At 41.7% G+C, this 13735-nt stretch overlaps 1 protein-coding gene across 1 annotated transcript; it reads left to right on the top strand.

The window, feature by feature from the left end:
* The first annotated feature begins 11609 nt into the window (after positions 1 to 11609).
* On the top strand, positions 11610 to 12554 carry LOC128060246 (olfactory receptor 5B2-like). The gene has a single exon (XM_052652597.1). It carries the CDS (start codon positions 11610 to 11612, stop codon positions 12552 to 12554), a length of 945 nt encoding a protein of 314 aa, XP_052508557.1.
* Positions 12555 to 13735: the final 1181 nt, after the last annotated feature.

Below are 13735 nucleotides of genomic sequence, written 5' to 3' on the forward strand. Positions count from 1 at the left end.
AGTTCCATGTTTTTACTTTTTAATTAAGATTTGGAGCATTGGAAGCATGTTCATTCTCTGGCAGCGCTTGTCTCTAAAATCTTTCTCTGTCCATGCTGCTATTTAAGTTTCCATTCCTAGTCACTAAAGGATTTGTGCTTACCAATTTCTGACAAATGTGGTAAAATAACCTATAACAATTTATAGCATACGCTGGGTCCTAAAATCTCGAATAAGAGAAATATGTATTTAGATATAGACATGTCTCAATCTTCACAGTAAATGTTAACTCTATCATGAATGTTTTAGAGATACTAAAAATGAGAATTTGAGAAGTTATTTCCTAAACTACCTATATAGTACAACATAAATTTAATATTTAAATGAATATATGATTCATTTTGCAGCCTATGCTACTGAATGACTGCTCCATCAACTTTTCTAGATGTCCTGAAAAGGGTGAGATTGTGAGGTAAGAATAGTAAATGGCACAGAAATCTATAAAAACCTCATGAGGACTCTTCTGGAATCTAAACAACTGTTAATTCAAACATTGCAAGCTTCCACCACAATGACATGAGAAGACAGAAAACAATGAAATTACCACCTACTCAGTCAGAGCATCACCTACTGTTTTGGTCCATCCTCTTTAGGAATATAATGTAGAGCTTCATGAGCATAACTGAACTTCCAACTAGTGGAATTATTTTGTAATTTGACTCTATCCCAGTGTTTTCAGGAAAATGTTTATGACATTCCAATTTGAGGTCATAGTATCAGCTTCATCACTGCTTTTTACGTGTATTACACTTCTTGTTCAAAATGTGTATGGAATATAGAAGCTTACCTGTCTTTTGAAAAAAGAGGCTGAAAATCCTGAATTTTCAGTCTGATCTGAAGCTCTTCCAGGGTAGAATTTAAAAATTCTGTTGAAGAAACTCTCTCTGTGATGCTAATCAAAAGGTGTCCTTATAATTGTCGCTTACCTTAGACCAAACTTTTGTGAAATAGATATAATATGATTGACACATAAGCATAATTCAGCGACTTGTGGCCACGAAGAGCTAAGGAAAGAAGGTTTATAATATAGCTCAGTAAATTGTTGTCATTTTGACTACATTCCATATAATGTTTATGTTGTGGGTTTTCCTTGTCAGTGGCTGCAGACTCACAGAAAATCCTGTTTTGAGGAAGGCCTTTATGTGTGCTAACAACTATTTACATTCAGATGAGTAAATAATTGACCAGAGGTTCCGTATGTAGCCTGTTCCTTCTAAAATGATGTCAAGGAGAACTACTTAGGGATTTTAGAAGCTAATGAATGGGAGTCAGGAGGGAATGTTGGGGACCTGGAACTTGTATCAGGACAAGCCCCCATGAGATAGCCAAAGGCACTCATTTTGCTTACTTCAGAAAGAAGCAATTAAACTGCCTCGAGTATGAGCTTGGCTTCCTGAGCACACAGATATATTTACATTATTTTCTTGTCATTTCTTCCTCTTTTTTCAGTTTAAGTGTAATTTATTTGCAACTTCATATTTTAGTGTACAGTTCTGAGAGTTTGGACAGATGTGTGTGATCATGTAACCATCAACACAATCATAATAAAGAACAGGCTTGTCTGCCCTCAGATTTCCCTGCTCTTTCTCAGTGAAACTCTCCTGCCACTCCCAGATACTGGAACCTGAATTTGTCGCATGACTGTTCCTTTGTAAGAAATATCATGCAAGTGAAATCATACAGCAGGTAGCTTTTGGGGTCTGGCTACTCTCATCTGGGATATCACATAATACATTCATCCTTTTGTGGCTCATATCAGTAGATTGCTGTTTTTTTATTTATCAAGTACTATTCTATTATATGGAATATAGCCAGGTTGCTTATTTTTAGTTTTATTGATTACAGTTAAATCTGCTATAAACATTTGCATATAGTTTTGTGTTTGAACACTGGTTTGTATTTCACTTGAGTAAATATCTTTAAGTGGAATTGTTGGCTGATGGGGTAAGTTTATGTCTCACTTTATAAGACTGCCAACTTTATAAACAAGTAACATACCACTTGCATTCCCACCGGTAAAGTGTCTCAATTCCTTCATGCCATTGCCAGTCCTTGGTACTGTCTATACCAGGGTTGAGTGTTCCTGACAGAATGAGGCAACTGAGTGAAGTTACTAAGGCTGTGAGGAAGCTGTGTTGTCTACAGAACTGAGAGAGGTCTGTCGGCTCCACAGCAGCAACTGGTAGGACCGCTGGAGAAGGCCAAACCACAGGTGCCTAAAGCTGTGATATTGTTCAGGAGAAGTAAGGGAAAAATTAAAGTTTTTAATGATATCTAGAAAATGATATGTGGGCTTTAAGAAGTTCTGACATTCTCCTGGGTATTGAGAAGGTTATGGCCATGTTCAAAGTTATGGAAAGAACAGAGCAGGTGCCAGTCACTTATTCCAGCTGACCTCGAGGACCTGCACAAACAGAAAACAAAAGCCAAAGCAAGATTTGCCAACTGTCTCTCTAAATTTCGATGGTCCCCAATCCACACATTCAGACCCTCTCATCAAAATGTGCATAAGGAAAACTCTGACTGTTGGTTGGCCAGTACTACAGCTGCAACCCCAGAGAAGACAGGCTTATAAATAAAAATGGGATTTTAAAAGACTGGACAGAGACTTCAGTGGCTCTACAGCACAGGGAAACAGACCCTAAAATTAGTACAGGCAGGTCACTAAACAAACAAAAGCAAATATCAAACAATTACAAGCTAGTCAGAATTCAGTTTCTACACTATATTGTCTAAAGCATCCATTTATTTAACACACACACACACACACACACACAGACACACACAGTTCTGAATCATGAAAATTTGGAGGAAAATATGAAAAAGTAGTCAAGAGAAACTCTCTGAGGATGTCCATACACTTTCAAAGAACCGAGGGAAGCAACAGGTAAAAAACTGAAGGAAAACACCGGTGGCGGGGTGGTAAAGAACCCGCCTGCTGCCGCAGGAGGCATAAGGAGGCAGGCTCGATCCCTGAGACGGGAAGATCCCCTGAAAGAGGAAACGGCAGCCCACTCCAGTATTCCTGCCTGGAGAGCCCGTGGACGGAGAAGCCAGTCAGGCTACAGTTCATAGGGTCGCCAAGAGTCGGACAGGAATGAAACAACAGTTCACACAGACACAGTGACTCATCAAATAGAGACTGAGCACCCCTGGTGGCTCAGCGACAGAGAATCTGCTGCCAGTGAAGGAGGTGGAGGAGGTGTGGATTCCATCCCCGGGTCAGGAAGATGCCCTGGGGAAGAAGATGGCACCCCACTCTTGTATTCGCGCCTGGAAAGTCCCATGGACAGAGGAGTCTGGAGGGCTATAGTCCATGGGGGTTGCAAAGAGCTGGACTTGACTTAGCAACTAAACAACAACAACATCTAATAGAGAATATCAGCAAAGATATTAAAGTTATAAAAAAGAAGAAATTAGAAATTCTGGAGTTATAATTTTAACTTTATTAAAGTTCAAAATGTTTCTATATTAAGAAACATCATTTATAAAATAAAAAGATTAAACCGCAAATTTGGAGAGAATGCAAATCAAATATCTAATTTAAAAGATAATTTTGAGAATATAGAAATCTTACAACTCAGTAATGAGAAGACAAATGTCTCAATTGAAGATGGGGAAAATTTGAAAATACGTTTTATAGAAAAACATGTATTAGTGCCTAAAACCCACATGAAGGGATAAAAATGATCATAAATCATAAAAATTAAAATGACAATGAGATACCATATCAGATACACTGGGATGGCTATAACTGAATAAACAGATTATAGCAGATATTTTTGGAGATGTGATGAAAAGAAAATCTCCATACATTACTAGTAGTCTTTAAGTTTTGGATGAGTGGGTGCTGAAGAATTGGTCCAAACTCTTCTATTACTAATAGCTCAGTTGGTAAAGAATCCGCCTGCAATGTAGGAGACCCCAGTACAATTCCTGGGTCAGGAAGATCTGCTGGAGAAGGGATAGGCTACCCATGCCAGTATTTTGGGGCTTCCCTGGTGGCACAGCTGGTAAAGAATCTGCCTGCAATGTAGGAGACCTGGCTTGGATCCCTGGGTTGGGAAGATCCCCTGGAGAAGGGAAAGGCTACCCACTCCAGTATTCTGGCCTGGAGAATTCCATGGACTGTATAGTCCATGGCGTCACAGAGTCGGACACGACAGAGAGACCTTCACTTTCACTTTCTTTCACTTCTGGTAAAGGTAGAGTAAATTCCCCTGAAGTACCTTTACCAGAAGAGACAAGAACGGCTAGAGGAGGGAAGTCTGTTTCAAGACACTCCCACTCACAAGACAGTCATGTGTTAACGGTGATAGGGTGAAACACTGGAGGGCTAGACTGGACAATTCTGAATTTTGAGGAGACAAACTCAGTAGAGTTCCAGTCAAAAGTCCTGACAAAGTCAGTCCGAAAGAGGAAAGCAAGTGCTGTGTACTAGCGCACATATAGGGAAACCTGGAACAATGGTGCTGATGAGCCTGTTTGCAGGGCGGGGTTAGAGACGCAGACACAGAGAGCAGACTTGCGGGCGCAGCGGGGGAAGGAGAGGGTGGGGCAGGATCCGAGGCAGGCATCGGAGCACGCACATGACCATGAACGAAAGGGGCGGCCGGCCGGGCACTGCTGTGTAGCTGCGTGCTAGAAAGGGGAGGGTGGGGGATGCGTGAAGGAGGTGAAAGGGGTTAAAAGGCTCCCCCTCCAATTATAAAATGCGTCTTGGGAATGTAGCATACAGAGTAGATACCATAGCTAATGGTACAATAACAACTTTAAATTGAGAGAGGCCGTAACTAGACTTATTGTGGTGATCATCTGTAATGCACATAAGTCACAGTGTTATGCACTTGAAACTAACATAACATTGTATGTCAGTTATACTCCCAACTTTTAGAAAGGCGGAAGGAGTTCATCACGGGTAGAGCTGCCTGATAGGAAATGCTAAAGGCAGTCCTTCAAGTTGAAAGGAGAAGACATTAGACAGCAATACGAAAGCATATGAAAATAGAAAACTCACCCATAAAGGTAAATATATAGACAAATACAGAATTTTGCAGCATGGTAATTGAAGCATGTAAGTCACTTTGAATTCTAGCATAGAATATAAAAGGTAAACAGATAAAAATAACTGTAACTGTAATTTTGTATTACCAGATACCAAATATGAAAAGATACAATTTGTGATATGAGTAAGGAAAAGAGAAAGAGAGGTATATAGGAGCGGAGTTTTGTGAGTGACGGAAGTTAAGTTGCTGCCAGTCAAGAAGAGACTGTTGTTAACTATGACATGTTTTGTGTAAGCCCCATGGTAATCCCAAAGACAGTACCAGCAGAAGACGCCCGACAGGAAATGAGAAAGGAATCAAAGTCTATCACCACAAAGTCAGCAACGCACAAAGCAAGGTATCAAGGGAATAAAAGAGGGGGGAAATAGCTACAAGAGAGTGAAAGAAGGCAAAATGAAAATAACTAGTCCCTCTCTGATGGTTAATTATATGTATCAATTTGAGTAGGTCAGGGAATGTCCAGATATGTTATTAAACACTGTTTTTGGGTGTGACTGAAGGTATTTGTCGGAGAAGGTGATGGCATCCCACTCCAGTACTCTTGCCTGGAAAATCCCATGGATGGAAGAGCCTGGTAGGCTGCAGTCCATGGGGTTGCTAGGAGTCAGACACGACTGAGTGACTTCACTTTCCCTTTTCACTTTCATGCATTGGAGAAGGAAATGGCAACCCACTCCAGTGTTCTTGCCTGGAGAATCCCAGGGACGGGGGAGCCTGGTGGGCTGCCGTCTATGGGGTCGCACAGAGTTGGACACGACTGAAGCGACCTACGAGCAGCAGCAGAGGGTTTTTGTAGAAGAGATCAGCATTTAAATCAGTGAAATGAGTGAAGCAGATGACCCTCTCCAATGTGAGTGATGACCATCCAATTCATTGTGGAGCTGAATAAAACAAAATGGCGGCAAGTTGAATTCACTTTCTACTTGACTGCTTCAGCTTAATATATTGATAATCTGCTCTTGGCATAGAAAAGCTCAGGGTTTTTGTTAAGGTGCCAGGAGCCAGCATGGGAGATCCCACCCATGACAAGGTCATGCAGAGAGGTCTGATGGGCAAGGTGAGTCAGGCCTCAGGGGTTCCCCCTGAGTTTCCGTGAGCATCTACCCACCAAAAACCAGAATCTGCCCGCCTTGTTGTACTGTGCTTTTCCACTCTTCTGACACTCTCTGGAAAAAGCGAACTCAGGGCTTCAGTCTTCTGCATTTGAAAGGAATGTTTCAGTTCAAGCCCCCTCTGATAACTCTCTAACTTGCCTAACAGGTTCCCGTGGACTTTTTACAGCTTGTGAATTGTTTATAGCCCCCCAACCATGAGAGGCACAAAGCTTAAAGCATCTTAAAGATATAGAGCCTTTTCTAAAGAGCTAAAAATCATATTGGTGATGGATTTCACTGTTGACTCAATGATTGCTGCCAGGCCTCCATATTCTTTATCTTTTAGGCACCTGGGAGGATATTAATCAATGTAATTGGGATATGGAAAAAGGTATATAGTAGTTTTGATGTTAACAACACTAGACTTTTGAGTTAATTACTTTTCTTTTGTTATAAATCACTGTACTCCTTTTACTTGTTATAAATTGCTGTATCTCTGCTATGTAAGAATGTAACTTTATTTAGTGCTTTCTGAGAGTGGCACCAGACTTTGAGAAGAACAACATAAATAAGTCTTCTGGTTGACAAACCCTTATCAGAAAAGGGCCGTAAAATGTTAATTGGCCCTTTTGGCCGGAAGATGATGTAAATTACCTAAGACAAGTATGCGGAGAGAAAAGCCTGGTTTTGATGAGTCTGGGCTGCTAACGCTGCATAACTCTGTGTTACCCATTGATCTCCATGTACTATCAAAAGTATAAGAAGTCTTCTGAACAATAGAGACCGGGCCAGTTTCTCTGGCTAGTCTCTCGAACTAGTTTCTTGGAAATCTGGTTTCCCCCGTGTCTCTTCTTTACTCTGTTTTCTGGCTGAATTCCCGTCTGGGGCGTGGAGGCTTGCCATGTCTACTTACTTGCCCCGGCTTTTAAGTTCCACACGAGAGGGAGTCCAAGGAGGAGCACCCTCCGATATTCAAGAGGACACTGGTGGCCTAACATAGATGGTGCAAACTCCTTGTCCTGAAGTTTTATTAGTTCTCCACATAAACCAAGTTGTTCAGCCTCTTTTCTCCACTAAATTTTCCTGCTATACTATTATTTCCTAATCTTATATTTCTAAATAAATAAGTTTTTCCTCACCTATCTGTCTCCCCTTCGAATCACCCTGGATCCACCAGGGCTGGACCCCGGCATTAAGGTGATAGAACTCTTCTGTATTTTAGTTGTGGCAGTGGTACCTGACTAGATAAAATTTCCCCAAGCTCTTAGAATAATACACTAAAAGCTATGGATGTTGATGGTTTGTAAATCATACTTTGAGTACAAAATGGAAAAAAATGAGGTGAATATGAAAACATGTGTACACTCTCAATATATCCAGCACAATCCTGCAAGCTATTTAATTCTATCTTCCCTAAGAACATGGGATGAGAAGTACAGATGCTCTCATGGGGGAAAGCCCCAGAGCATTCTGTGTTTCTGTGGCTCCCTTCTGACTCCCACGAGCCAGCCTCTGAAATCCCAACCTAATTCCATGTGACATCACTGACTGTATGCTGAGCCCCCTTGGCAATCATTTACCAAACACAGGCATCCCTCTCTGACCTCGAACCTGATGATTTGCTATAGTGGCCAGAGAAGACGTCTCAGAGTAAAATTATATCGATCGGCTCTAAAGTGATAACCTCTCAGCAAGTGTTTTACGGAGCTTCCCTCATCGGCTAGTTACAGGCACAAGTCTGTACGAAATATACGAAAAGAGGTAATATTATTAACTGTTTTTCAAACAAGGAGAAGAAAAGTGACTGCTCCAAGAGCATAGTCAGAATTAGTGGTGAATTCGGGACTTTTATCCAGGTTTCTAACTCCATGTTGGGTTCCTTCCTCCATCTTTACTGGTCTTCGAATCTTTGGACAAGTATCTGATAAAGAACGTCTCTAACGGTGGTGGTTTAGTCACTCACTAAGTCGTGTCCAGCTCTTGCAACCCCATGGACTGTAGCCTGCCAGGCTCTTCTGTCCATGGGATTTTTCCCAGGCAAGAATGCTGGAGTGGGTTGCTATTTCCTTCTCCAGGGAACCTTCCGGACCCAGAAATCAAACCTGGGTTTCTTGCATCACAGGCGGATTCTTTACTGACTGAGCTACAAGGGATATGTGCTTTATTCCCATGACTAAATGTCGGATTTCATTATCACTCTTCGGGATTGACTGTCTCTTCTTTTCCAGCAGCAAGGTAAGCTTCTATGTTTCATATACATTTTTAGTGAGAAGTATAATTCATGTAAAATCTATGGAGCAGCTATATCTACTATGAATTATCTGAGCACAGAAGAGATGGCTTCAACATTTTTTTTTTCAAAACAGTGAGTTGAGGCTGAAGTTTGAATGTCAAAATTTCCATCAACAGGAGTTTAGAGATACGTACGGAATAAAGTCATATTGTTCTCCTATAAAAGAATAGCAAAAAAAAAAGAATAAATGATCCCGTTATTAAGTCTTAATCTCATCTTAGTTACTATCCTATGTCCTCTCATTGGAAGCGAGAAAGAAAACCACAAGAGAGTGAAATAACCCTTCTTTAAACCACAGAAGTGTTCTAATCAAGTTAGTGAGATCCTAAGCGAAGAGTCAGACACGAGTGAGTGACTTCACTTTCCCTTTTCACTTTCATGCATTGGAGAAGGAAATGGCAACCCACTCCAGTGTTCTTGCCTGGAGAATCCCAGGGACGGGGGAGCCTGGTGGGCTGCCATCTATGGGGTCGCACGGAGTCGGACACGACTGAAGAGACTTAGCAGCAGCAGCGACTCTATTGTAATCTTTCCCCCATAATCTCATCCTTGTGGTTACTCGCACATTTGCAAATGCAGCTAGTGAGGTGGCGGAAAGTACAGGCTTCTGATTTGGTCACGGCCAGGTTTGAATCTTGAATCCTGAATCTTTTTCATACTACCTATGTAATTGTGCAGGTTTACATAGCTGCTCAAGTCCTCAGTGTTCTTACTGGTAAAATGGGTATAATAACATGATCCACCTTACAGCATCACTGAGGATTAAAAAAAAGGTGGGCTTCCCTGGTGGCTCAGACAGTAAAGAATTTCCCTGGGTTGGGAAGATTCCCTGGAGAAGGGAAAGGCTACCCACTCCAGTACTCTTGCCTGGAGAATTCCATGGACAGAAGAGCTTGACAAGCTACAGTCCATGGGGTTGCAAACAGTTCGACACAACTGAGCGAGTTTCACGCACTCACTCAGAGGAATGAGTGTGTGTATTACTTATATACGTGTGTGCTGCTGCTGCTGCTGCTGCTAAGTCGCTTCAGTTGTGTCCACCTCTGTGCGACCCCATAGATGGCAGTCCACCAGGCTCCCCCGTCCCTGGGATTCTCCAGGTAAGAATACTGGAGTGGGTTGCCATGTCCTTTTCCAATGCGTGAAAGTGAAAAGTGAAAGTGAAGTCGCTCAGTCGTGTCCGACTCTCAGTGACCGCATGGACTGCACCCTACCAGGTTCCTCTGTCCATGGGATTTGCCAGGCAAGAGTACTGGAGTGGGGTGCCATTGCCTTCTCCGATATACCTGTGCATATACATGTAAACACATGAGTAAGTATATGTTATACATGTGCATGAACATAGATGCATATGCTCTTAACGGGGGCTTCCCCAGTGGCTCAGCTGGTCAAGGACCCACCTGCCAATGCAGGGATGTAAGAGAAGTGGGTGTGATCCCTGGGTGGGGAAGATACCCTGGAGAAGGGAATGGCAACCCTCTCCAGGATTCTTGCCTGAAAAATCCCAAGGACAGAGGAGTGTGGTGGAGACTCCATGGGGTCAGAAAGCACTGGACATGACTCAGCGCACACGCACACAAGCACAGCACATACATGCTCTGTGTAATGAGCCTATGAGACCAGATGCGGGTGATGAGAGAAAGAACGAGCTTAAAGAAAGAGACTCAACTCATGCTAAAATAAAGACTTTGAGAAAGAAAATGGACAAACGAATGGTTCACGTGGAGTGGCTGGAACAACCATTGAGAGACACTGGAGGACACAAAAGTTTCGGTGGACAGAGTGTGAGATAAAGGAAGCTGGAGAGGCTGCAGGACTTCAAAACTCACCCACATTTGAATCCCCGATTTCACCTGCCTTTCTCAAACATGTAGCCTATCATTCCATCCTAATGATAATATCACAACTAATGATTATCAGCAGATGCTAGGCAGTCAGCATTTGACTTTTTTTTGGATACGTTATTTCATCTAATTCTCACAAGACTACCTTGAGGTATTATTCTTCTGTACGTGGAGAAAACCAGGAGCAAGTAGTTTGGTTACAGCCAATGACTCTTGGGTAGCCAGTGGTAAGACTCACATGCATCTCTTCCCAGAACCCAAGCTTCATACCCAGCGCTGTGTCTTCCCCTGAGAACGGCCTCTGCTGGCAAGTGCTCCAGTTTTTCCGCTAGATCCATTACACGTACGTGTCTCAGCGACGTAATGGGGAAACCCAAACACTGAGTTTGGGCCAATGGAAACAATAAGTAATTGTAAAGTGAGGAAAACTCAATTTTATTTATTTATTTATTGGAGGAGAGTTTATTTCTTTTAAAAAAAATTTATTGAAGTACAGTTGATTTACACTGCTGTTTCATTTCTGTTGTACAGTAAAGTGACTCAGTTATACATATACATTCTTTTCATGCTCTTTTCCACCATGGTTTACCACAAGCTATTGAATATACTTCTCTGTGTTTTACAGTAGGACTTTATTGTTTATCTGTCCTGTATCCCGTAATTTGCATCTGTTAATCCCAAAGTCCCAGACCAGTGAGCCAAAGAACGACTCTTCCTGGCTGCAAAACTTGACTTCAACAGTAATAATTTTGTGAATTCAAATACATTATTCAATCCCTATACCTCAAAAGTTAAAAGAGGGTAACAACTAGTCAGTCTTATAAGTTTATTGAGAAAAGCAAGTTGATACACAGGTGAAGTGTACAGGGCAGCTCCAGGCACAACAGCAGCATAGAAGTGTAAGCATTTACGAGGCTCAGGGAACTGAAATGACACATACATTCACTCTAGACACACCATCTTGATCAAGACTTTATATTTTCACATTTCAGTTTATAAATTTATAAAATTTAGACAGTAGGAGATGAACTGTAAAGACCCTTCAGTTTCAACAATGCATAACTCTATAATTTATTAATATGCATCAAAACTTGTTGTCAAAGCCATATTTATATGAATAATATTGAAGCTATAATTACTGCCGTAATGCAGTAATGCACATCTACCCAGCCACCAATCATCTAGTTACCTGTTTCAATTTCTCTCCATTCAATTTCTCTGTTCCTTTGTTTCTCATTGCCCCAGGGCGTCTTGTGATTCCCAAACCGCATCCATGGAGAATAGTACAGAAGTGACTGAATTCATCCTGCTGGGACTGACCAGTGCCCCCGGACTGCAGGTGCCCTTGTTCATCATGTGTACCCTCATCTACCTCTTCAGCGTGGCTGGAAACCTGGGGATGACTGCTCTGATTCTCATGGACTCTCGTCTTCACATTCCCATGTACTTTTTCCTTAGTAACTTGTCTTTAGTGGACTTTTGCTATTCTACAGCTGTCACTCCCAAGGTTATGGCTGAGCTGCTTATGGGAGACCAGGTCATCTCCTACAATGCGTGTGCTGCTCAGATGTTCTTTTTCATAGCCCTGGCCACCATGGAAAATTTCCTCTTGGCCTCAATGGCTTATGATCGCTATGCAGCCGTGTGCAAACCCTTACACTACACAGCCACCATGACACCCAGTGTGTGTGCGGGTCTGGCTGCAGGCTCCTACATCTACAGCTTCCTGAATGCCTCTGTTCACATCAGGGACACATTCAGTCTCTCTTTCTGTAGGTCCAATCTAGTCCATCACTTTTTCTGTGATGTTCCAGCAGTCATGGCTCTCTCTTGCTCTGATAGACTTGTTAGTGAGCTAGTTCTTGCCTTTGTGGCAAGCCTCAATATCTTTTTTGGCCTCTTGGTTATCTTTATTTCCTACCTGTTCATATTTGTCACCATCCTGAAGATGCACTCGGCGGAGGGATATCAGAAGGCTTTGTCCACCTGCACTTCTCACCTCACCACAGTCTCCATCTTCTATGGGACCGCCATCTTTATGTACTCCCAGCCCAGCTCCAGTCATTCCATGGACACAGACAAAATCGCATCTGTGTTCTATACGATGGTCATCCCCATGCTGAACCCCCTGGTCTATAGTTTAAGAAACAAGGAGGTTAAAAGTGCTTTCAAGAGGGCAGTTGAAAAAGCAAGCTTGTCTCTAGGCTTCACCTTTTAAAGCTGTAATACTTCAAATAACCTAGTTTCATTCCTCTCCTGTCTTTAACCATGAAATTATCCACATTTTAGGGCCCACACTACTTCTAAATTACTGAAATAATATTATCATTTATCCTTCAAAAGTCTATCATCAAGAAAAAAGAAAATGTTATGTCCAATTATGTGATATCTGAATGAGGATGTCCACAGGGGTCTTTGAGTGTTTGGTGCCCTGCTTGTAATAAACTTTATATTTGATTCATTCATATGTTCGTATTTTCTCTACCATATAACAACACGAGCATATAAGTAAAACACTGGACACACAAAACCACGAATATAAGCACATCCAAGAAGCTCAGAAGACTTTAGTAAGTTTTCTTAGATAAGAAAATTTGGTTGGAATGGTCTCTTTTTTTCCCCAAAACTTGTGGGTTTTTTTTTCTCCTGGTTATGTTTTAGAAGCTGATTGACAATTGACAAATATTAGTAATTGTGCTGTAGACACTGCATGGTATTTCTTGCCACAATGTCCTTCCACTTCTTGCAAGCAGCATCCAGATTGTCTTTGGGGAATCTCTTTATGTTAGTTGGTATAAATAATATTATAATATTTGCTGTTATACAAGCAAAGTCCAAAATGACAGTGGCTTAACCACAGAGATTTTCCTTGCTCATATATTGTTCAGTTAGTTGTTCTATGGAAACTCAGTAGGACAGTAATCCAAGTTCTTTCTGTTTTGTGGCTCACCTTGTCCTTGCTCCTATTCTGTAAATCTAAAACATATTCTAAAGGCATTTATTATTTACAGTAACTAGCACATGGAAGCAACCTAGATATCCATTGACAGATAAATGGATAAGAAAGTTGTGGTACATATACACAATGGAATATTACTAAGCTATACAAAGGAACACATTTGAGTCAGTTCTAATGAGATGGATGAACTTAGAATCTAATATACAGAATGAAGAAAGTCAGAAAGACAAGTACTATATATTAACACATATATGTGGCATCTAGAAAGATGGCACCAATGACCCCATGTGCAGGGCAGCAAACGAGACACAGACATAGAGAGACACAGTGGGGGAAGGAGAGGGTGGGGCGATCTGAGAGGATAGCACTGGAACACACACAAGGTCACATGTAAAACAGACAGCCAGTGGGGCTTCCCTGGTGATCTGTGACAACCTAGA

Source organism: Budorcas taxicolor, chromosome 15 (assembly GCF_023091745.1).
Source record: "Budorcas taxicolor isolate Tak-1 chromosome 15, Takin1.1, whole genome shotgun sequence".
Classification (NCBI taxonomy): Eukaryota; Metazoa; Chordata; class Mammalia; order Artiodactyla; family Bovidae; genus Budorcas; species Budorcas taxicolor.

Coding starts and splice junctions, on each gene's coding strand:
- LOC128060246 (XM_052652597.1), top strand. CDS start 11,610: ATGGAGAATAGTACAGAAGTGACTGAATTCATCCTGCTGGGACTGACC.